The sequence below is a fragment of the Neocloeon triangulifer genome, unplaced genomic scaffold (assembly GCF_031216515.1).
Source record: "Neocloeon triangulifer isolate White Clay Creek 2 clone unplaced genomic scaffold, ASM3121651v1 ptg000010l, whole genome shotgun sequence".
Lineage (NCBI taxonomy): Eukaryota > Metazoa > Arthropoda > Insecta > Ephemeroptera > Baetidae > Neocloeon > Neocloeon triangulifer.
In genome coordinates, this window is record NW_026775552.1 from 494,395 (window position 1) to 514,048 (window position 19,654).

At 40.0% G+C, this 19,654-nt stretch overlaps 4 protein-coding genes across 6 annotated transcripts; 3 read left to right on the top strand and 1 right to left on the bottom strand.

The window, feature by feature from the left end:
• The first annotated feature begins 27 nt into the window (after positions 1-27).
• Positions 28-3,981, top strand: LOC132195755 (leucine--tRNA ligase, mitochondrial). 2 transcript variants are annotated; one of them, XM_059617941.1, is made up of 15 exons: positions 29-230; positions 492-704; positions 759-1,001; positions 1,056-1,198; positions 1,252-1,368; positions 1,424-1,598; positions 1,650-1,794; positions 1,852-2,047; positions 2,105-2,271; positions 2,327-2,500; positions 2,552-2,734; positions 2,806-2,985; positions 3,043-3,257; positions 3,311-3,379; positions 3,434-3,979. In XM_059617941.1, exons 1-15 carry the CDS (start codon positions 159-161, stop codon positions 3,707-3,709), a joined length of 2,568 nt encoding a protein of 855 aa, XP_059473924.1. In that variant the 5' UTR covers positions 29-158; the 3' UTR covers positions 3,710-3,979. The 2 variants fall into 2 exon arrangements, with proteins under 2 accessions (XP_059473922.1, XP_059473924.1); XM_059617939.1 differs by having other exon boundaries at positions 28-230; positions 2,327-2,734; positions 3,434-3,981.
• A 53-nt stretch (positions 3,982-4,034) lies between these two features.
• LOC132195754 (cytoplasmic aconitate hydratase-like) lies at positions 4,035-12,084 on the top strand. 2 transcript variants are annotated; one of them, XM_059617938.1, is made up of 17 exons: positions 4,035-4,188; positions 5,131-5,223; positions 5,280-5,580; positions 5,776-6,038; positions 6,243-6,373; positions 6,455-6,626; positions 6,682-6,782; positions 6,943-7,059; positions 8,871-9,030; positions 10,195-10,415; positions 10,479-10,635; positions 10,697-10,932; positions 10,984-11,120; positions 11,175-11,322; positions 11,376-11,498; positions 11,553-11,738; positions 11,792-12,084. In XM_059617938.1, exons 1-17 carry the CDS (start codon positions 4,182-4,184, stop codon positions 11,903-11,905), a joined length of 2,667 nt encoding a protein of 888 aa, XP_059473921.1. In that variant the 5' UTR covers positions 4,035-4,181; the 3' UTR covers positions 11,906-12,084. The 2 variants fall into 2 exon arrangements, with proteins under 2 accessions (XP_059473921.1, XP_059473920.1); XM_059617937.1 differs by lacking the exon at positions 4,035-4,188 and having other exon boundaries at positions 5,121-5,223.
• Positions 12,085-16,353, bottom strand: LOC132195753 (uncharacterized). The gene is made up of 16 exons (XM_059617936.1): positions 16,132-16,353; positions 15,906-16,073; positions 15,722-15,840; positions 15,590-15,671; positions 15,440-15,536; positions 15,109-15,386; positions 14,923-15,052; positions 14,567-14,861; positions 14,258-14,516; positions 14,132-14,200; positions 13,735-14,067; positions 13,401-13,678; positions 12,933-13,346; positions 12,446-12,875; positions 12,322-12,386; positions 12,085-12,264 (listed from the first exon to the last, which is right to left on the bottom strand). The coding sequence occupies exons 1-16, from the start codon at positions 16,172-16,174 to the stop codon at positions 12,166-12,168; spliced, it is 3,159 nt and encodes a 1,052-aa protein (XP_059473919.1). The 5' UTR covers positions 16,175-16,353; the 3' UTR covers positions 12,085-12,165.
• Positions 16,354-16,379: 26 nt separating this feature from the next.
• Positions 16,380-19,645, top strand: LOC132195756 (nucleolar complex protein 2 homolog). Its single transcript, XM_059617942.1, has 14 exons — positions 16,380-16,516; positions 16,661-16,920; positions 16,985-17,191; positions 17,246-17,355; positions 17,410-17,525; positions 17,581-17,741; positions 17,794-18,021; positions 18,073-18,261; positions 18,358-18,477; positions 18,534-18,881; positions 18,939-19,113; positions 19,162-19,238; positions 19,290-19,402; positions 19,454-19,645. The coding sequence occupies exons 1-14, from the start codon at positions 16,504-16,506 to the stop codon at positions 19,623-19,625; spliced, it is 2,289 nt and encodes a 762-aa protein (XP_059473925.1). The 5' UTR covers positions 16,380-16,503; the 3' UTR covers positions 19,626-19,645.
• Positions 19,646-19,654: the final 9 nt, after the last annotated feature.

Consider the following 19,654-nt stretch of genomic DNA (forward strand, 5'->3'; position numbering starts at 1 on the left):
AATCAAAAAATCATTCGTGCACATGCGCAATACAAAATTGTTCGCCCACATGGGAGAAATATCGTAAATATTGCTGAAAATTTCGGCCGGTGAAACTTTTTTCCATTTTAATTGCAAGGATGGAAGTTTCGGAGGCCTGTCTGCTTGCGTATTGAAAAATGAGCTATCGAATTCTCGTCTGGTGGCGGGGTTTGCCCCGCAGAACCCTCTACAGTCAAACCGGACAATGGGTAAAATTACTAAAATTAATCTCTTCAATAAAAACGGCATGATGTATTAATATTTTTTATTTTATGTGTTTGAAGTGAAAATTTTCTCCCCGAAATTTTAATAAATTCGACATTATATTTTTAATTTTCATACTTTTACTCCTGATTAAAATCAAATGAATACCCCGTGTGCCTGATTACAAGAATACAAAACATAATATCAACTTTTTTATCTTTTAAAATTTTACTGACGAAATTATAATATTATTTCACTTCTTACAGGAAAAATTGAGCTTGGATGTTAAGAGGAAGATCGAGTCTACCTGGAGACCGATCGTGCAAGCCGTAGCCGCCAAAAAGAGTCCAAATCCTCAGGGCAAAATGTACTGCTTGGCGATGTTTCCGTACCCGTCCGGAAATCTACACATTGGCCACGCCAGGGTCTACGCCATTTCGGACACGATGGCCCACTTTCATCGGATGAACGGAAAATACGTCAGTTTTGTTTACAATTTATTTTTTCCGTTAAAAAATGAGCCTTCGTTTCAGGTGATTCATCCCATGGGATGGGATTCCTTCGGCCTCCCTGCAGAAAACGCAGCCAGGACGCACAAAGTGGACGCAAGAGAGTGGACGGTGGGGAATGTGTCCAGAATGCGAGAGCAGCTGGACAACATGGGCTTCTGCTTCGACTGGGACAGGGAAGTGTCCACCTGCGAGCCAGAATACTACAAAGGCAGCCAGCAGATTTTCCTTGAGCTCTTCAAAAGGGGTCTTGCGTACAGGGGCAAGGTTGAAAATCCAACCACTTTTATAATTTAGCTCTAATATTTATTTGTCAATCAGTCGACTGTCAATTGGGATCCGGTGGACGAAACGGTCCTCGCGGACGAGCAGGTCGATCAAAACGGCTTCTCTTGGCGCTCGGGTGCAAAGGTCGAAAGAAAGGAATTGACGCAGTGGTTTGTCAAAACAACAATATTTTCAGAGTATGGTGAATTTCATTTTTAGAAAAGATTTGATATCAACTTTAACCCTCCAGGCGTCTTTTCAGTGGACTGGAAAGTCCACAATTGGAAGACTGGGAGAACGTAATTAAAATACAGAAACACTGGATTGGAAAATGTGACGGGTATTTTGTTGATGCCGAAACTCAAAGGTACTTGAGTTATGACTTTGCTGTAATATCCAATTTCACCCTGTGCAATTTTTAGTGGCGAGAAATTAAAAATTTGGACTTCGTCGCCAGAAGACGCGGGTTTGTTTGTTGCTGTGCGAAGAACACACCCTCTGTGTTCCGAGAGAAAAATCGTCAAAGACTGTTTTTTGGACACAAATGTGGTCCACCCTTTGCACAAGAACATTCTTCCAGTCATAATCTTCGACAGAGTAAAATATTTACAGTTATAATTTAAAATTTTAAATAAATCTCATCATTAGAATGAGTTCAAAAAGGATGATGTTGCCTATCTCGGGGTAGCCTCGTCTGAGGAAGATCGAGAGATTGCCTTTTCCCTGGGACTGTCAACACCACCCTCTACCAATATGTCCAAGGAAGAAGCAATTAAAACCATCAAAGAAAGAGGTTCTTAAAAATACACGTTGCTAAAATAAATTATCAAAATGAAACTTTTTTTAATAGGACTTGGTGATGGAGTCCCCGTGAGTCACCATTTGCGAGATTGGCTCGTGTCAAGGCAGAGAAGGTGGGGCACTCCGATCCCCATAGTTCTGTGTCCCAGTTGCGGGCCACAACCTGTTCCTGAGGAGGAACTTCCTGTCTTGGTGCCACCGTCCAACATGGATCTCAACACGTGGAAGCAGAAAAGCTGCCCAAAGTGAATTCGACCTGAAATTCTTTTGAAAATTGCAGCTAAATTTATTATGACTTGCAGATGCGGAGGAGCAGCAGAGCGTGAGACTGACACACTGGACACATTTGTCGACTCGTCTTGGTACTTTTTGCGCTTTTTGGACCCCAAGAACTGTGAAAAACCATTCGATCCTGCTAAGGTCAACGCCATGATGCCTGTTGATCTCTACGTTGGGGGACTAGAGCATGGTATTTAATCAGAAAAACTCTATACTTAAAGTAAACTTAAAAAATAAATCTCTAGCTGAACTGCACTTGTATTACGCTCGGTTCATGGGTCACTTCCTTCACTCGATCGGCTGGTTAGATCGACCTGAACCCTTCAGCCGCCTTCTTATGCAAGGCATGATTATGGGCAAGAGTTACAGGGTGAAAAACTCTGGCAAATACCTTCGAGCCGACCAAGTGGACACCTCAGGTGTGAAATTTTTTAGCAAGGTTCAGTGCGATTTTACATTTCCCTCGACAGGAAAAGAGCCCGTGGAGTTTGGGACGGGAGCTGCGATTGTGGAAACGTGGGAAAAAATGTCCAAGTCAAAGTTGAACGGAGTCAGCCCGGAGGAGGTGGTGCAAGAATTGGGCTGCGACGCCACTCGACTTGCGATTCTGGTACAGGTGGCACCCACCTCGCACAGAAAATGGTCATCGGAAAGTACGCCGACCACTTAAAATTTGATTCCTTGAGAGGAAATGTGCTCAAGTTTTGTTTTATCTCATTTCCAGCTTACAAGGGAATCATCAATTGGCAAAAAAAGATTTGGATATCTATGAATGACTTTCTGGAGCAAAGGAAGAGGCAGGATGTGCCAATGAGTGATGAACTCTCGGCTGAACTTGCCAAGGAGGAGGAGCGCCTTTGGGATGCTCGTAATTACTGCCTCTCTAGCACCACCTATCACATGAGTACAAAATTGAATTGATTGCTTGATATTTTGGTATTTATTGATGCTGAAATTCCAGGTAAAATCGAACTACATCTAGCTATATTAGGAATGCAAGGCTTGACAAACAGCTTAAGAAGAACGCCAAAAAAGCTGATAACCTTATCGACTCAGTTCCAACGAGCGCTTGCTTTGCAACTTATTTTGATTGCCCCCTTTGCTCCTCACTTTGCGTCGGAGCTTTGGGCGGTTCTTGCCTTGGCCACTTCGATAAAAACAAATGAATTTGATTGGGTACAAAAAATCTTTGTGCAATTTTTATTTTTATAACTATTTTTTTTTAACAGAGCAAGTCTGTCTTGGAGCAGAGGTGGCCAAAGTTGGATGCTGAGTATAAACTTGACCTTTTTATTTATGTGAGTTATTCGCAAGTACCTCGGCAGGGTTATATAAACCATTAAATTTTTCAGTTGAACGACAAGGAGGTGGTAACGTTTAAACTGACCCAGGAGGAGTTTCGTAATATCAAAGAAAGTGAAGTTCTAGAACTTGCTCTAGGAAATGATCGGTTTAAAAACTTGCTGGGCAGCTGGGAAGTGAAGAAAATTTTAATGTACACACACCAAGATTATTATATAAAAGCCTTTATCACCTCGATCCGAACTGACAAGGATTGTGCAGCAGGAAAGCAAACAAAGGAATTAGGCAGTGACAATGAAAACAAAGAAGCTAAAAGGAATTTATAGTAAAGAGTGAATGTGGAGTACGAAAGAAAAATTTGGGAAAATGTTAACAAAATGAGGCAGTTTATTTAAGCAAATATTTCATTTTCTTAAAAAAAACAATATTTATACAAAATACATACAAAAAGAATTATGCATTATATTAAATTTGGTAAAATTGAATCAAGTTGTCAGTTTTGCCAACCAAACTACGAAAACCACTTTTAGTTTTAATTAAATCTATTATGGAAGTTGAAATTGTGACAAAAAAATATATTGTTAACGTAAGCAATTTAAAAAATACCATTTTATTCAATAAAATATTCGAAATTTAAATTTTTTATTCAAATTCTGATTAGTAGGTGGATTAAGTTGCGTGCCGTGTTGAGCCGTACGTGACTGACCACGCCCCTCAAGTAGACTTCGGACTTGCGGCCGTAAATTTCGCACGAATTTTGCTCTCTTGCCATATTTGCTGGTCTCGTCCTCGACTGCCATGGCTGGTAAAACACTCTTTAATTTCTACCGAATCGCCTGAACTATCAAATCTCTTGCTAAAGTCCACTGCGCTTGGCACTTTTTACGGAAAACCGAAACTGTTTTTCGCTAACCCCGCCGTCAACATTATTTTACAGTTGCTGAAAAATAATATCTCTGAGGGATTGATTCATTTACTGCGATGTCCTTATCGTCCTTTGTAATTTTTTTAATTTATTTATAATAATTTCATTAGTGAATTGTCCATTTATATCTTTTTTCACTCTAATATCGAATGACGTGTTTTTGTGCTAAGCCTATCATCCAGCAGTCTTTATAATTTAAAACTAAAATATTCATAGTGTCCAGCTGTCTTGAAAACGCATCTGATTTAAATGCAAATTAATTCAATGTGGCAGTAACAAAATAATAATCCATGAATAGCTTTAAAACCAGCCTCCACAGCCTGAACTATACAAACAAATGTTTTTTGTTCTACTTTTAGATTAAAACCCTATAAAATCGTGTGAAAAAATATTCAATAAATCATACTGAATATAAATTTAATAAAATTTTAAACCCCACATATCTAATGCACTTTTTTTCAGTTGAAAATTAGGAAAATTAAAAATTTATAAATTAGATGAATGAGATGAAATAAACTTAATTTAAAATTAATATGAGATTTTTTGCTTGAAACACATAGAGATATAGTATTAAATTTATTTCAAACAGTTGCATCGTGTCTTGAATTAATACATATTAAAAAATAAGGTGTAAATAAAGCAAGACTTTTTTTATTGAATTTGGATTCATTTTATTATTATTTTATTATTTCTTTCTTGAATTAATTTGCTGACCTTGTTGGCCACTTATGTGGAGTAATTTATTTTCATTTAATATCACATTATGCATTTGCATATTTTTAATTAATTTGCTTGGATAATATTTAAATTTGATGATTTTAGGCAACCCATATGCACAGTACCTGAAGAGCCTGGAGGTGGCGGGCAAGACCTTCAAATACTTTGACCTTCCTGCCCTCGGAGGAGCCAAATATGGTCAGTCAAATCTCATCATATTTCACCATTCTCATTAATTCTGAATTTTGGTTCAGACGAGTTGCCGTTCAGCGTGAGGGTTCTTCTGGAGTCGGCGGTGCGAAATTGCGACGAATTTTCCGTGACCCGGCAAGACGTCGAGTGCGTCCTGAACTGGGCGGACCAGCAGAACGTGGAGCTCAACTTCAAACCGGCCAGAGTCATCCTCCAGGACTTCACCGGCGTCCCGGCTGTGGTCGACTTTGCGGCGATGAGGGACGCCGTCGCCAAACTCGGCGGCGACCCCGACAAAATCAACCCCATCTGCCCCTCGGACCTTGTCATCGACCACTCGGTCCAGGTCGACTTTGCCAGAACGTGAGACCCGATTTCAAAATTTAAATAAACACGTTTGTTGAATTCGGTTTGAAATTTAATATTCATAAATGATTCTTTACTTTTAACTCAAATTAAATTAATTTAAGCTGCACAATGGATCCCAATTTCGAGACAGAATTCGTTAATTATAATTTTTTTATGCTTGTAGAATTAAAACTTTCATATTGTTAACAGGGCTGATTCGTTGCAAAAAAATCAAGACCTTGAGTTTGAACGCAACAAGGAGCGCTTCCGTTTCTTGAAATGGGGCGCCACCGCCTTCAGGAATATGTTGATCGTGCCGCCTGGCTCAGGCATCGTCCACCAAGTCAACTTGGAGTACTTGGCCAGGGTTGTCTTTTCCGACTCTGAAGTTCTGTACCCAGACTCAGTGGTTGGAACCGACTCGCACACCACCATGATCAACGGCCTCGGCGTTCTCGGTTGGGGTGCCGGAGGTGAATTAGATTTTCATCTGCTTTTTCAGCGAGAATCAATGAATCAATTGTGTTATTATTATTTAAATTAAAAAGCTCTTCTATTGGCATTGTTTTTTTTCTGAGTTTTTGTCAGTAAAAATAGGCGAATATGGAAATAAGTTTTAATTAAATTTGTGTATTATCTAAATTGAAAGTTTTATCACCGCTTTTGAACAATTTCAGGCATTGAAGCGGAGGCTGTCATGCTTGGTCAGGCCATTTCGATGCTTCTGCCCGAAGTCATCGGCTACCACGTCATTGGAAATCTGGACCAGTACGCCACCTCAACTGATTTGGTTCTCACAATCACAAAGGTAATCCGACAAACAAAAACTGGTTTGATTTCAATATTCTTTTAATAATCGTACTGAATTTTATGTTGTGTTTCGTTGCAGCACCTCCGTCAAATTGGTGTAGTGGGAAAGTTTGTCGAGTTTTTCGGGCCAGGAGTGGCAGCCCTTTCGATTGCAGACAGAGCCACCATTTCCAACATGTGTCCCGAGTACGGCGCCACAGTTGGCTACTTCCCTGTTGACAACGCCACCCTTGCTTACCTCAGACAAACCAGTAAAACCAAATCAAGTGCATATTTGTTTGAGTTTTATTTATATTCAAATTACAGACAGAGATGAACTGAAAATTGAAGCCATCGAGGCCTACTTGCGAGCCTCTAAAATGATGCGTGACTATTCCGATGCTAAGCAAAACCCAAAATTCACACAGGTAATCAAAATTACAATGCAATAAATTTCTTTGTTCTAAACTAAAATGAAGAAAAAAAAATGATAAACAAGTAAAAGGTTTAGAAAAGTTCTGAATCGCAAACTTCACAGCTAATCCCAATATTTCGTCTGATAATAATTTATTGTCGTTAATTTACAAGGTTGTGGAATTGGATTTGGCCACGGTTGTGCCTTCCGTCAGCGGACCTAAGAGACCCCACGACAGAGTGTCAGTGAGTGACATGAAGCAAGATTTCCTCCAATGTTTGACGAACAAAGTGAGTAGATTTTTTTATAACAAGTCAATTTGAGAAATAACTTCAAATTTTATATGCATACATTATTTAAAACTTGTTATCAGATTGATAAGAGAACATATTTCCTGGTTTTCAATCAGCGTAAAATTTCCTATGGTTTCATTATTTTGATGCCAAACTTAAATTAAGTCAAACACTTAAAATCTTACTGGCATACTTTTTTTTATAAATTTATATTTTATTCTGTAAATTGTAAACCGCAAAGGAATTTTAAATTAAATTTATAACATGAATACAAATTCATAACAAACAATATTTCTATTAGAAAATTCTGCTCCTAAAATTAAGAAATGCACAATGGAATTGTTTCAATCTTACCAAAAATTGAGATGAGCGAAGTAGAATTTGTGTTGAAAATTGGCGCTTGTAAGACTAATCATCCGAGCCTCTGTTGTTGTAAAAAAGCAACCCGAGCTTCGGATGATTAAATCTCTGTGCGCCCCAGAAGTTGAGTCGCCGGTCCGTGGCCGCGCGCAGACCTTTTATAAGCGGGCGCTGATAAGCGAGTTCCGGCCCGGCGCGCAAACACCTCCGTCTGAGCGGGTCTGATTGAAATAATTTCTTCAGGCCCTGCAGAGACAAAGTTGCTCGCGTTCAGGTTTCTCGCTCGCACTCAGGGTACATCCAAACCAAGACTGATCGGCCGCCGTGGCCCGGTGTCTCTTTTATCAACCCCCGGCCTGCCCCACCACCTGCGTCCTCCCTTCGGCCAACCCGCTCGGAAATCTCTACAGAAAATTTCGTCTTGTCTTGAAAAGATGAACAAAAAATTTGCAATCTCCGCGTTGGCTGACGATGAATACTTTTTTTTTTACTTCTTAAATTGAAATTCATTTAATTTATCAAAATATTTGTTTCTAATTTTCATTTATAACAACAACAAAAAAGTTGAATTATGCAAATTATAAATTTTATTTTATAATGAATCTGGTTTTTTCCTTTTGAGTGGCCAAGTTTATCGTTTTGGGAATTTCCCGTGTACTTTTTATAACTAAAATAATCAGTAAAGCGATAAATTGGAACTTGCCAGGAAGGATTTATCTGAATTAACGAGATTTAAAGCCACGTTTTTCTTGTGGAAATGAAATTTAAATTTAAACATAAAAGGATATTATGAAATATTTTTGTATTATAACACGTCCTTCAAAATTATCAAATAAAAATGATTTAAATATTTATTTCCAATCTCATCAGCATTATACAAAACTAAAGATTAATAATTAATTGAATCTATATCAATTTTTCAAAAATATTAATTATTTTGAATGATGAAATTTTTAATTTGAAATATAAAAACAATACATACATTTTGTACACTAAAGAGCAAAATGATTTAATTATTTTAACAATATTATCACATTTTTTCGTCCTCTTGCACAGTTGAAGTAATCATTGTTAAGAGAACTTTTTAAGTACAAAATTGTTCAATAAATGAATAAAATATAAATTTAATATCCAATCAAACTATGGAGCTGCCAAGAAAACACAAGAATGATAATAAGAAAGATTTTTCCTGTAAAAATTCTTTATTTAAATTTTACCACAGCTCTTACCTCTATTTTTATTAATTTTGCAATGGAAAAATTAAAAAATTAAGCAGAACAATTTCAATTCTGTGCCAATTTTACTTTTTTAATCCGGCCATACACTTTCAATAACTGTAAATACTCAATTTATGATAGTTGCTTTTATTCTAAATTTAATTTATTGCTATATAATATAAATTAGGGACAAAAATAAAATAATTATACTGAATTTTTTACTTTTTTCAGGTTGGATTCAAAGGGTTCGGCCTAAACAGCAACAGTTTGGACTCTGTGGGCTCTTTTGAATATGAAGGCAAAAACTACAGCCTCAAGCACGGCTCTGTTGTCATTGCCGCAATCACCTCATGCACAAACACCAGCAACCCATCCGTCATGCTTGGTGCAGGTGAGGGAAAATAATTAAATTAAATTATTATTTATTACTTCAAACTTCAAAATTGAAATATATTTTGTCTGCATATTGTTTCAAAAAAGGTAGGAAAGAATTGGAATGAAAAAAAAACTTATTCATTTCCAATGAAAATTATGTTTAATTTGATCGTCAAAATATTTTAATGTAAGTTTATATTAAGATGTTTTTAATTCATTTGGAAACTTAAATTACGAACTTTATAGAAATTTTCCAAAAAAATCTACAATTTTTTACTGGAGAGAAGAAATCATGCTCTCAGGATATTTCACACGGGCTGAAATTTGTCTCCCCCTTTTCCAACAAAAGGAAGAAGGTGACTGCCCTTTAGCAGGCCATCAACCTGGCTGACAAACAAGCCTCTCGTCTCAAGAGAGACGTTTTTCCGAGAAAATCTCTCCCCTTTGCGACGCCTGAACACGCTCCTGAAAGACCTGGCACCACCAAATCTCTCTGCCTTGACATGTTCTCGACTTTTTTCCTATAAATCTGCACAAACATGAGAGAGGGTTTGGACCCCCACGGAGCGAGAGATGATTCACCGCAGCACCTTCTTCTCGCAAAGAGAGTTCAGGTGGAAAATCCTTCGCCCGAGGGGCACAAATTCGGTCTCAGGAACAACAAAACAAAATGCATTTTTCTTGGAAAAAATCTTTATTCGGACGAGTGCATCCGTCCTGCTGTTTGAGATTTTCTCGTGAAATTTTCCTTCTGGTTTTTGTCAGAACTTGTTTGAAAACAAAATTCCCCTTGCAGCAGATTTATTTTCCTTTGCATTGAAGGCGGCGAGCAGGAAAAATATTCCTTATCATCGACTTATACTTTATTTTTGCTCTTTCAGTTTTCACGGAAATTATTTGTATTTTTTTTTCATTCTGATTACTTGCGGTTAGATTAAACTTGATCCGCAAACACGTTTATCTTTAATCTAATTAAAATAACAGAAATTTATAAAAAAAAAACATTAATTCCCTCAAATTTACGAACATAAAATTAATTTTTAAACTAGATTTATTTAAAAAATTAAAATAAATTTTCAAGTAATGTTTTGATTTGGAAATAGTTGAATTATAATTATATTTGTGAATTAATAAGTTTTTTTTTTAAATTTTTTTTTATATATTTCAATTTGTTTCTCAGGGCTTCTTGCGAAGAAAGCTGTCGAGGCCGGTTTGGGTGTCGCTCCGTACATCAAGACCTCGCTGTCTCCGGGCTCAGGTGTCGTGTCCTATTATTTGCAAGAGTCCGGAGTCCTGCCCTTCCTCGAGCAGATGGGCTTCAACAACGTCGGCTACGGATGCATGACTTGCATCGGAAACTCGGGGCCTCTTCCAGACGCAATCGTCGACGCCATCGAAAAGGTAAAATTTTATTTAGACACTTGCGAGATTTTGATTGTTTTAAAATAAATTGATTAAAAACAGAATGACTTGGTTTGCTGCGGAGTTCTTTCTGGAAACAGGAATTTCGAGGGGCGCATCCACCCCAACACCAGGGCCAATTACTTGGCCTCGCCTCTGCTCGTCATCGCCTACGCCATCGCTGGCAGGGTGGACATCGACTTTGAATCCGAGCCTCTTGGTAAGGAGCCGAAAAGCAGAAATTTTAATTGAATTAATTACTTTTTCTTTAATATTTTTAGGTCTGAATGAAAAGGGAGAACCGGTTTTCCTGAAGCAGATTTGGCCAACCAGATCCGAAATCCAGGCTGTCGAGAGCAAACACGTGATCCCTGCCATGTTCAAAGAGGTCTACTCGAAGGTCACTCAGGGCTTCAAGGCCTGGCAGGAGCTGGAGGCGCCGGAGGGAAAGCTCTACCCTTGGGACCAGAATTCCACCTACATCAAAAGACCGCCTTTCTTCGACAGCATGACTCTGGTATTTTTCCAATTTTTATAAAAATCTTATTTTACAAATATTTTATCCAAGGACCTGCCAAAACAATCTGCTCTGGCCGACGCCAGGTGCTTGCTGAATTTGGGCGACTCGGTCACCACTGACCACATCTCCCCTGCCGGAAGCATCGCCCGCAACAGCCCTGCAGCCAGATACCTTGCAGAAAGAGGGTATGCGGTGTTGAAATCGGTCAATGTTTAATTTTAAATTTATATCTCGAGCAGGCTAACTCCTCGCGAGTTCAATTCGTATGGCTCTCGACGAGGCAACGACGCAGTCATGGCTCGAGGCACCTTTGCCAATATTCGACTGGTCAACAAGTTGGTCGGCAAGCCTGGACCGAAGACTATTCATTTCCCATCGATGCAAGAAGTAATTTTTTGAGCAAATATCATTTCCTTATTATCTGATTTTTTTTAAATAAGCTTGACGTTTACGATGCTGCCGAGAGATACACACAGGAAAATGTGCCTCTGATTTTGCTGGTTGGAAAGGACTATGGCTCCGGTTCGTCCAGAGATTGGGCTGCCAAGGGACCGTATCTCCAAGTAGGGCTTTTTTATTAATTAAAAAACTGTTATATAAATTTTTTCTGATTGTAGGGAATCAAAGCAGTGATTGCCGAGTCCTTTGAGCGCATCCACCGATCCAATCTTGTTGGCATGGGCCTTGTACCTTTGGAGTATCTGCCCGGACAGTCGACTGACTCGCTTGGGTTCGACGGATCTGAGACTTTCACTCTGCACATTCCGGACGATTGCAAGCCTGGCCAGCTCATCTCCGTCAAAGTACGATTTCCTTCTAATATGAATGAAAAGTTTGTTTTTCAATTGAATTCTAGGCCTCCAATGGAAAGGAGTTCAGCGTGAAGTTGCGCTTTGACACTGAGGTCGATCTGACCTACTACAGACACGGCGGCATCCTCAACTTCATGATTCGCCAGATGCTACAATAATCACATACAAATAATGCAGGCGTATATTTTTGTTACCCCCTGTCTGTGCCAACCATTTGTTATTTTCTGTGGCCTTTTAAGATTTTATCTGCATTTGAACGAAAATATGTTTACTTTGTGTTTGGTGCTGTTTTTTTGTTATTTTGGTTAGGAAATTTTAAATAAATCAATAAAATGTATTCCTTTTATTAGTGTTTAATGGAAAAATTCACAATACGCAATATTCAAAAGCAAATAAATTACAAAAATAATTTTAAGCTTCACTTTTTAGCCTTCCCATGAAGGGCTGATAGGAAATTGTCAACTCCCACCTTCCTCAGCATGTCCTGTGGGTTGGAACTTTCTTGCGGGCTTTGAACCTTCAGAAACAAAAATTCAGTTCAAATTAACAGAAAAGATGATTTAAAAATACTCACTTTTGACCTAGACTTTGAAGGTGAGCCAATCAGGGCAAAAGTCATAAGGTCGTCATCCTCTGGACCTGGAGCAGAAATTTAAAATTTAATAATTGCTGAGACTCCTTTGATTTGAACATCCAACCTCGGTCAAGCTCCTCCTCGGACGATTCAATTTGCTTCCTCCTTTCAGCCCACGTGACTGTTTCTCCTTGATAAGAGTCCCAGACGTGGGTCTGACCCCACTTGAGGGAGATGTCCATTTCCTCCCCGTCCTCTCCCTCGACGCTGATGGTCATGCAGTATGACCTGTCCAGGTCTGGTTCAAAGTTTCCTGCCGAAGTGCCTTGCCATGCACAGGTCACCAGTTTCATTCTAGGGTTCCCGAGTTCGAAGGTTGGCTCTGGAATTCGGGGAGGAGGCTTCGAAGGGCTCAGCTGGAGAGACTCCAACAGGCGCTCTTTCTCAGCGCACGTCTGGGAGAGAGTGGGGGAGGAGTTCAGGGTTCTAAGGGCTGCTCTGCTCCGTTTTGTTGCAGACTTTGCTGGGGTTATCTTACTTCTCTTGTTTTTCTCCTGTGAATCAAGATGCAGAATTAAATTGTGAAAATTAGTGTTAATTTAATATGCAACCTTTGCTTTCTGTGCAGACTTGCGATCTTTCGTTGGGGTTTTCTTTGGGGTGGATCGTCTCTTCTTTGGTGAAGCTTTTTCGCCTCCTATCCGACGCCTCTTATTTTTAACTGGCGATTTTTTCGGACTGGACGCATTGGAAACGGGTCCGATGAGGGATCTCAGTTTGGCATCCCAGCTCATCGAATCTTTGGCAGGCTGAATTTCAGGAGACTTTGGCAAAGGTGGAGTGTGGGGAGACGGAGGAGTCTCAATCGGAGGAGAAGGTTGCGTCGGAGATTCTTCCACCAGAGGCGGGGGAGGAATTTCATTTTCAGGCACTGAAGTTTCAACTTCTGCAGGCGCCGACGGAGGCTCTTCTTCAGAAATTAGGGACAATTTATTCAACTTCTTGGATTTTGCTGTTTCTGGAGACTGAAATTTGAATCACATTAATCGCATTTCTTGCTATAAATTAATAAGCAAAACCTTTTCGAATAGACGAGATCGAACAATTCTTGCAGCCGTGAACAAGTGCTTGACCGTCGAAGAAGGGCTTCGGTGTTGAGCCAGCTTCGGAGAGGTATGAGCTCTGCGCGCTGCCACCTTGTGCTGTTTGGGGGTGGAGAAGTCGAGGGCTCGGACGTAGTTGCTGCCCCTTCTGGGTGTGCTCAGGCTTTTCCGCACCTCAATGGGGCGTTCTGTGCTGCCCTCGGCAAGGACGGGGGCAATCGGCGAATCTCGGGGTGGGTCTGTTGACCTGGCACCTAAAAGAATAATATTTATTTAAATTATGCTGATCAAATTTTTATTGATTACTGACCTTGTTGAGCAGGACTGATGCTCGGCATGGACACAAACGCCATTTGTGGCAAGGGCTGTCCTTGGGGAAATGGTGAGGCAGACGGCAGAGCATGCTCCGGGGTTGGAGGAATTATGTCTGGCGTCGGAGGAGTCGGGTCTTCCTCGACTTCAGGCGCCGAGACGTTCGGATAGTCCTGCTCAAACTCCTGTTCCACCGGAGGATGCACAATCAAACCTTCAATGGTGATAACTGGGGGCGGCATGTCAGGAGCTGCCAGTTTCTTGCCACCACTTTTTGGTACCTTCACTTTCTGGTTCAGTTTTCTGTCTGGTTTGGCTTGGGGCATGATTTCTAATTCAAAAGCAATAAAAACCTTGAGATTCCATTCAAATTAATTAATGAAACAACTATTTACTTGGCAATGCACCATTCGGACGAATTGAGGGGTAGCGTTGGGTAAAAATGTTTCTCGTATTATTAGGGGCTGGAATTAAAAAAAAAAATTAATAGCTTCTTTATGTAAAAATTGATTAATCCGTACTTGTATTTATGGAATCCTGAGGTTCCATGATCAGAATTATTGAGCCGACAGGGTTCGACGGCAGGGGTGGATTCGGGTGAATTTTGGTAGGGGGTAGGATGGGAGCAGGAGGCGCAGGTGGTTCTTGGACTTGCGTCTCTGGCTGGCTGAAATCGGAGCTGATCGGCATGGGTTGGTTAAACATACTGACAGACTGTTGTTCTTCCAAGCTTAGAGGAATTTCCAGTGTAATTTCTGGCGCTTCCACTGAAGTTTTCTCCTGCAAAGTGAACATTAATCTTACTGACCATTTATTTATTTCGAATTTACATTCTCTACGTTTCCGTCTTGTTTTTTGTCAACGGAAACATCCATGGCCGTTTCCCCCTCTGGAGGCGTGGCAATATCAATATCAGGGATTGCTTCGACAATGCTTCGGACCGCATCTTCATTGAGTATGTGCAGACTGTCTTGGGAAGCGTCGCCGTCGCAGTGGCCAAGTTTGGAGGCGCTTCTCAGCCTAGCCTTCAGAGGAACTTCATTTTGTGGTTCCGCAGAAGCGCCTTTCGCTCGTCCCTTCCTGCCGCGGGTGGGAGTGTTTTGAATTTCAATCTCCTCAGGGTCTCTGAAATTAATTGTGATTAATGAAAAAAAAATTGATACGAAAGCAAATTTTCATCACTTACGGGGTGTGAAGCTCGTTTGCCTGAGCGAAGTCTTGTCCGTTCGAATCAAGTTGCAAGGACAACGGAGGAGACAGGGCTGGGCCCAGACCATTGTCTTCACTGCCAACGTCGGACAGAGCAGCTGAAAAGTCTTTTGCAAAATTATAAATAATTTTTCTATAAATAAAAGCCTTGCATTTTGCACACCTTGGGTTCCGACGCAAATTTCCTGAATGATTTCCTCAAAAGTCGGGTCTTTTTCAGTCTCCTTGACAACTTGGTGGATGACTTTTTCAAGATCTTGATTCACGTCCTCGCAGCTGGCTTTAGGCTGGAAAATTTTGTTGATGCTCTCGGCGATCCTCTCGTGAAACTGGGTGTTCTTCAAAATGGGATGCAAAATCGGAACAATATCTGCGGGCGGCGCCATTCCTGAATCATCGGAAGTCCCTTCGAGATTCATACTGGGACTGCCAGTCATTCTTCTGCAAAAACGAAAATTCAGTCACATTTGACTTGACACAAATTTATCAAAAACCTCTTCTTGAACGGAATGCTAGTTTTGTTTTGCTTCAATTTGTTGGCTAGGTTGGCCATGAGTGCTCGAACTGGTGATGTGTTCATCACGTCATCAACTGGAAATAATTAAAATTATTATAAAATAAATTATATTTGAATAGAAAACTACTTGATGGATTTGTGTTCACTGGAGAACCTTCTCGGTAATCTGCAATTCCTTCCCCCATAGCATTGACTTCTTCTCTTTGGGCCTTTAATGATTTATTTTTTAGATCAATTTAATACAGAAGGAAGAAAATACCTCAAAAGCACTAGTAGCTTTAACGTGAGTAAAAAGTGCATCAACTTTATTGCAGAGACTTAGTTTGCTCTTGACATCCGACTGTTCTTCTGGCGAAAGACAATTCTGGGCTTCATAGACTAAGAATTTTTTCGTTAGGAAATTATAAAATGCTGAAGTTCCAATTTTTTAAAATTTTTATCACCATAATTGAAAGTGTCCGAGAGGTCTGCCAGCAAGTCCAGAAGAGAGTGTCCGTGGACAGTGTCCAGCACTCGTCGACCCTTCTGCTTTGCGTCTCTGCACTCGGCCAGCGCGGGACAGTTTTTTAGAAAAACGTGGCCTGCACTTGGACACTCCGCTTGCAAGTAGCCTGATTTTGAAAGTTATAAGGAATATTATCAAATTAAAAAAAAAAGACACAAATTTACCCCAAACGAGGCGGGCAATTTCCGATGGCAGAAGCGCCTCCATGGTCACCCCCTGCGGTCAACTCTTCACTTCGAACATCTTGAATTGTAAATGGAGCATTTTAATCAATTAATGATGAGGTGAAACGGCGTAAATTGTCAAATTTGACTAAAAAAAATGTTTGTTTATGTTTTTCTTTTCATTTTCAATAAAAGGCAGCGAAGAATCTCCAGGTTCGCTAACTTACCAAGAGATGGCGTTGCTTGCATTAAAATCGTTTCCTCGTGAAAAAATAAAACACAAACACAACACCACGTGTGTTTTAAGACAATTTTTGAAGACACATTTTAATTTTTAATTCGAATTGAAATTAGGAAAGCAACCAACTCATAATGAAGACAAAAGGTATGCATTAAGAATTCTTTCAAGACTTAAATTTTTGTCAGAATGATTGTGATCGTGCCTGACACGTCGTTTAAAAAGTTTTTTATTAAATTTTTGGAAATTTTTATTTTGATTGCGATTAAAATTTCAATTATTTTTCGACAGGAAAGGGCAAGAAGGGAAAAGCGTTTAGCAAGGCCGACGAGATGAAGCTGAGGAAAATGATCAACAACCAAAGTAGCAAAGCGGACGAGGAATCCGACGACAGCAGTCTTGACGATGAGGATTTGGATGTGCAGGACGACGACGCTGAAGACTTGGAGTTTGGATCCGATGAAGAGGTTGCTGATGATGAGAATGGAAATGAATCAGACGACGAGGAAGATGAGGAGGAGAAAGATGCCGGCAGCGAAGAGGACGAAAGTGTTCGTTAACTTAAAATTTAATTTTAGAATTAATAATTATTTCTTGACTCTTGTTTTAAATTAGGTTGAAAATGAGGGAAGCGGTAAAGAGGAAGACGTCGGAACTACTAAACAACACAAACAAGCACTAAATAGGCTGAAGGACACGGATCCGTCGTTTTACAAATATTTGCTGCAAAATGACAAGGAATTGTTGAATTTTGAGGCGTCGGACGATGATTCTGATGTTGACGAAGATGAAAAAGTTCACAAACCACCTGAAACACTGGCTGTAAATTTTTAATTATAATTTATTATAACCTGAATAATCAATTTCAAATCACAGGAAGACAGCGAAGACAGTGACTTAGAAAATGAAGAGGAATACACCGGTGCTCAAATAAATGTCACCAAAGCCATGGTTGAAAATTGGAACGACAGCATGCAATCGGACGGGTTAGTAGGAAATTTCAAAGAAATATCAATAATCCTTAAAACTGCATTTAACAGATCTCTTGAGGTTGTTGCCGAGATTGTCAAGGCTTTCCAGTCCGCAGTGGTCCAGCTCCATGGCAAAGAGGACGAAGGACGAACCAATTTGAAGTACCATTTTGTCGGCGCAGGACGTAAATATTAGTTTTTAATTGTGTTTCGTAAAATAACAATTCCAACAAATCCCAGACTTCAACAGTATAATGCAGACCTGCTTGTCCTACATGTATTCGTCGCTGAGGAAGATTTTGAAAATGCCCAGTAACGTTTCCATTGCCCAGCCTATGAAAAGCAAGAGGTGGAAGAAGGCCAGGCAGCACATCAAACTCTACCTGAACACTTTAATTCAGGTAAATTATTTTTAGAATATCGCAAAAGTCGTTGATTTTTTTTCATTCCCAGTACCTGGGTCTGGTCTCGTCCGAAGAAGTTCAAGCGACGGTGTTGAAGCATTTCCATCAGATGTCTCTATTCGTTGTTTGCTTCCCCAAAATGTGCAAAACCGCCTTGAAACTTTTGGTCAAACTGTGGTCGGAAGGGCTCAGCCAGCCAGTGCGAATTCTTGCATTCCTCTGCCTGTCCCGATTTGCTTGCAACAGACAAAACCAAATGTTGGAAATGGTCCTCAAGGTTTGTCAATGTAAATTTCCGCTGCGATTTTTATTAACTTTTACTCTCCAGGTCATGTATGTGACTTACGTGAGAAACACTCGTTTCCTCTCTCCGAGCGTCCTGGCCAATGTCAATTTCATGCGATTGTCCCTCGTTGAGCTTTTCTATGTTGACGAGGCTGCTGCGTACCAACAGGCCTTTCTCTACATCAGGCAGTTGGCCATTCACCTTCGCAATGCCGTCAGGGTCCACAAAAAGGTTCCTGCTAATTAAAAAAAAAAAAAAAACAGCTCAATATTTCTTCTTTTAAAAAAATTGATATTTGGAAGTTTCAGAATTAATTTCTTTCTTTAGGAAACTCTGCAAACAGTTTGCAACTGGCAGTATGTTAGCTCTCTGCAGCTGTGGTGCACCCTTCTGGCTAGAACAACTAAATCTTCACCTTTGAGAATGCTCCTCTATCCGGTTGTTGAGGTTAGGAAGCAATTCTGCTTCTTTTTGTCATGAAAAAAAATTATCTTTTATTTCAGCTGACAATAGGTGTGGTCCAGTTGTTCTCATCCCCGCAGTACTACCCTCTCAGGTTCCATTGCGCCAAGATGCTGACCTTCATCTGCAAATGCAGTCCGACTTTCATTCCCGTGCTTCCCCTGTTGTACGAAGTGCTGGACGTGTACGACTTCAACAAGAAGCACAAACACGTCAGCATGAAGCCCATCGTCTTCACCTGCATCCTGAGAGTCAACAAGCGCCAGCAGCTGGAGAACAGCTTCAAGGACGCCATAATCGAGCAGATTTACGCAGTCGCCCTTGAGTATTTGGCCTCCCAGAGCTACTCAATCGCTTTTCCTGATTTGGTTGTTCCGTTCATTAGCCACGTAATTATTTAAATTTTAAATTTAATCCGCATTGCTTCTGAACTTTGATTGCTTTAGCTGATCAAGTTTTCCAAAACTTGCAAAGTGGCCGCTTTTGTCAAGAAAATGAAGAGTCTGCAGGACAAAATGGAAGAGAACAGCAAATTCATCGAAGAGGCTCGAAAGACCAAGAATGTCAATTTGACGAAACAGAATGACCTCGATGCTTTCGATGCATTTGTCAGAAGCAAAGGTGTGTATAAGAAAATTTTATTATTTAAATAAAATAAATCTGTATTAGTTTCTCCTCTGGACGCATTCTACCAAAATTGGAGAAAGGCATTTGAAGAAAAGAAAGTCATTCGGCAAAAGCAGAGCGTAGGTTTTGTATAAAACTATTTTTCAGTGTATAATTTATGTTTTTTCTAGTTTGATGAAGCAAATGTTCCAAAGCTTAAGAAGCATGCTGCTAAAACTAGCAATGACGAGCCCACTGAATTGTTCCCGTCTGATGATGAAGAATCTGATAACATTGTTTTCAAGTGAGTTTTATTAATTTTCATTAGATTGCAGAATAATCTTGTTTTTCCTAGGGGAATCGACTCCGATGAAGAACAAAAACCTGCTCCTAAGAAGAAGCCAAAGAAGACCAAAAAGGCGGCTCTGGTAAAACCTCCACCAGCTAAGAAAGCTAAGGTACAAGAACCTGTTGACGACATAGAGGAGGGAGACATTGTCGCCGATTTCGACTTGGACGATTTCTAATTTGGAAAAATAAAGCTATTTTACATAAA

What these genes read in the sequence shown, in the direction of transcription:
- LOC132195755 (XM_059617939.1), top strand. Translation starts at nt 159, where the DNA reads ATGAGCTATCGAATTCTCGTCTGGTGGCGGGGTTTGCCCCGCAGAACC. An exon ending in ACAGTCAAACCGGACAATGG is followed by an intron (nt 231 to 491) that starts GTAAAATTACTA and finishes CACTTCTTACAG; the next exon opens with GAAAAATTGAGCTTGGATGT. An exon ending in AAGCAGAAAAGCTGCCCAAA is followed by an intron (nt 2,048 to 2,104) that starts GTGAATTCGACC and finishes TATGACTTGCAG; the next exon opens with ATGCGGAGGAGCAGCAGAGC.
- LOC132195754 (XM_059617937.1), top strand. Translation starts at nt 5,121, where the DNA reads ATGATTTTAGGCAACCCATATGCACAGTACCTGAAGAGCCTGGAGGTG. An exon ending in ATTTCCCATCGATGCAAGAA is followed by an intron (nt 11,323 to 11,375) that starts GTAATTTTTTGA and finishes TTTTTAAATAAG; the next exon opens with CTTGACGTTTACGATGCTGC. An exon ending in GCCAGCTCATCTCCGTCAAA is followed by an intron (nt 11,739 to 11,791) that starts GTACGATTTCCT and finishes ATTGAATTCTAG; the next exon opens with GCCTCCAATGGAAAGGAGTT.
- LOC132195753 (XM_059617936.1), bottom strand. Translation starts at nt 16,174, where the DNA reads ATGGAGGCGCTTCTGCCATCGGAAATTGCCCGCCTCGTTTGGG. An exon ending in AGCATTCCGTTCAAGAAGAG is followed by an intron (nt 15,387 to 15,439) that starts GTTTTTGATAAA and finishes TCGTTTTTGCAG; the next exon opens with AAGAATGACTGGCAGTCCCA. An exon ending in AATTTGCGTCGGAACCCAAG is followed by an intron (nt 15,053 to 15,108) that starts GTGTGCAAAATG and finishes ATTTTGCAAAAG; the next exon opens with ACTTTTCAGCTGCTCTGTCC.
- LOC132195756 (XM_059617942.1), top strand. An exon ending in TTGTTCCGTTCATTAGCCAC is followed by an intron (nt 18,882 to 18,938) that starts GTAATTATTTAA and finishes TGATTGCTTTAG; the next exon opens with CTGATCAAGTTTTCCAAAAC. An exon ending in TCATTCGGCAAAAGCAGAGC is followed by an intron (nt 19,239 to 19,289) that starts GTAGGTTTTGTA and finishes TGTTTTTTCTAG; the next exon opens with TTTGATGAAGCAAATGTTCC.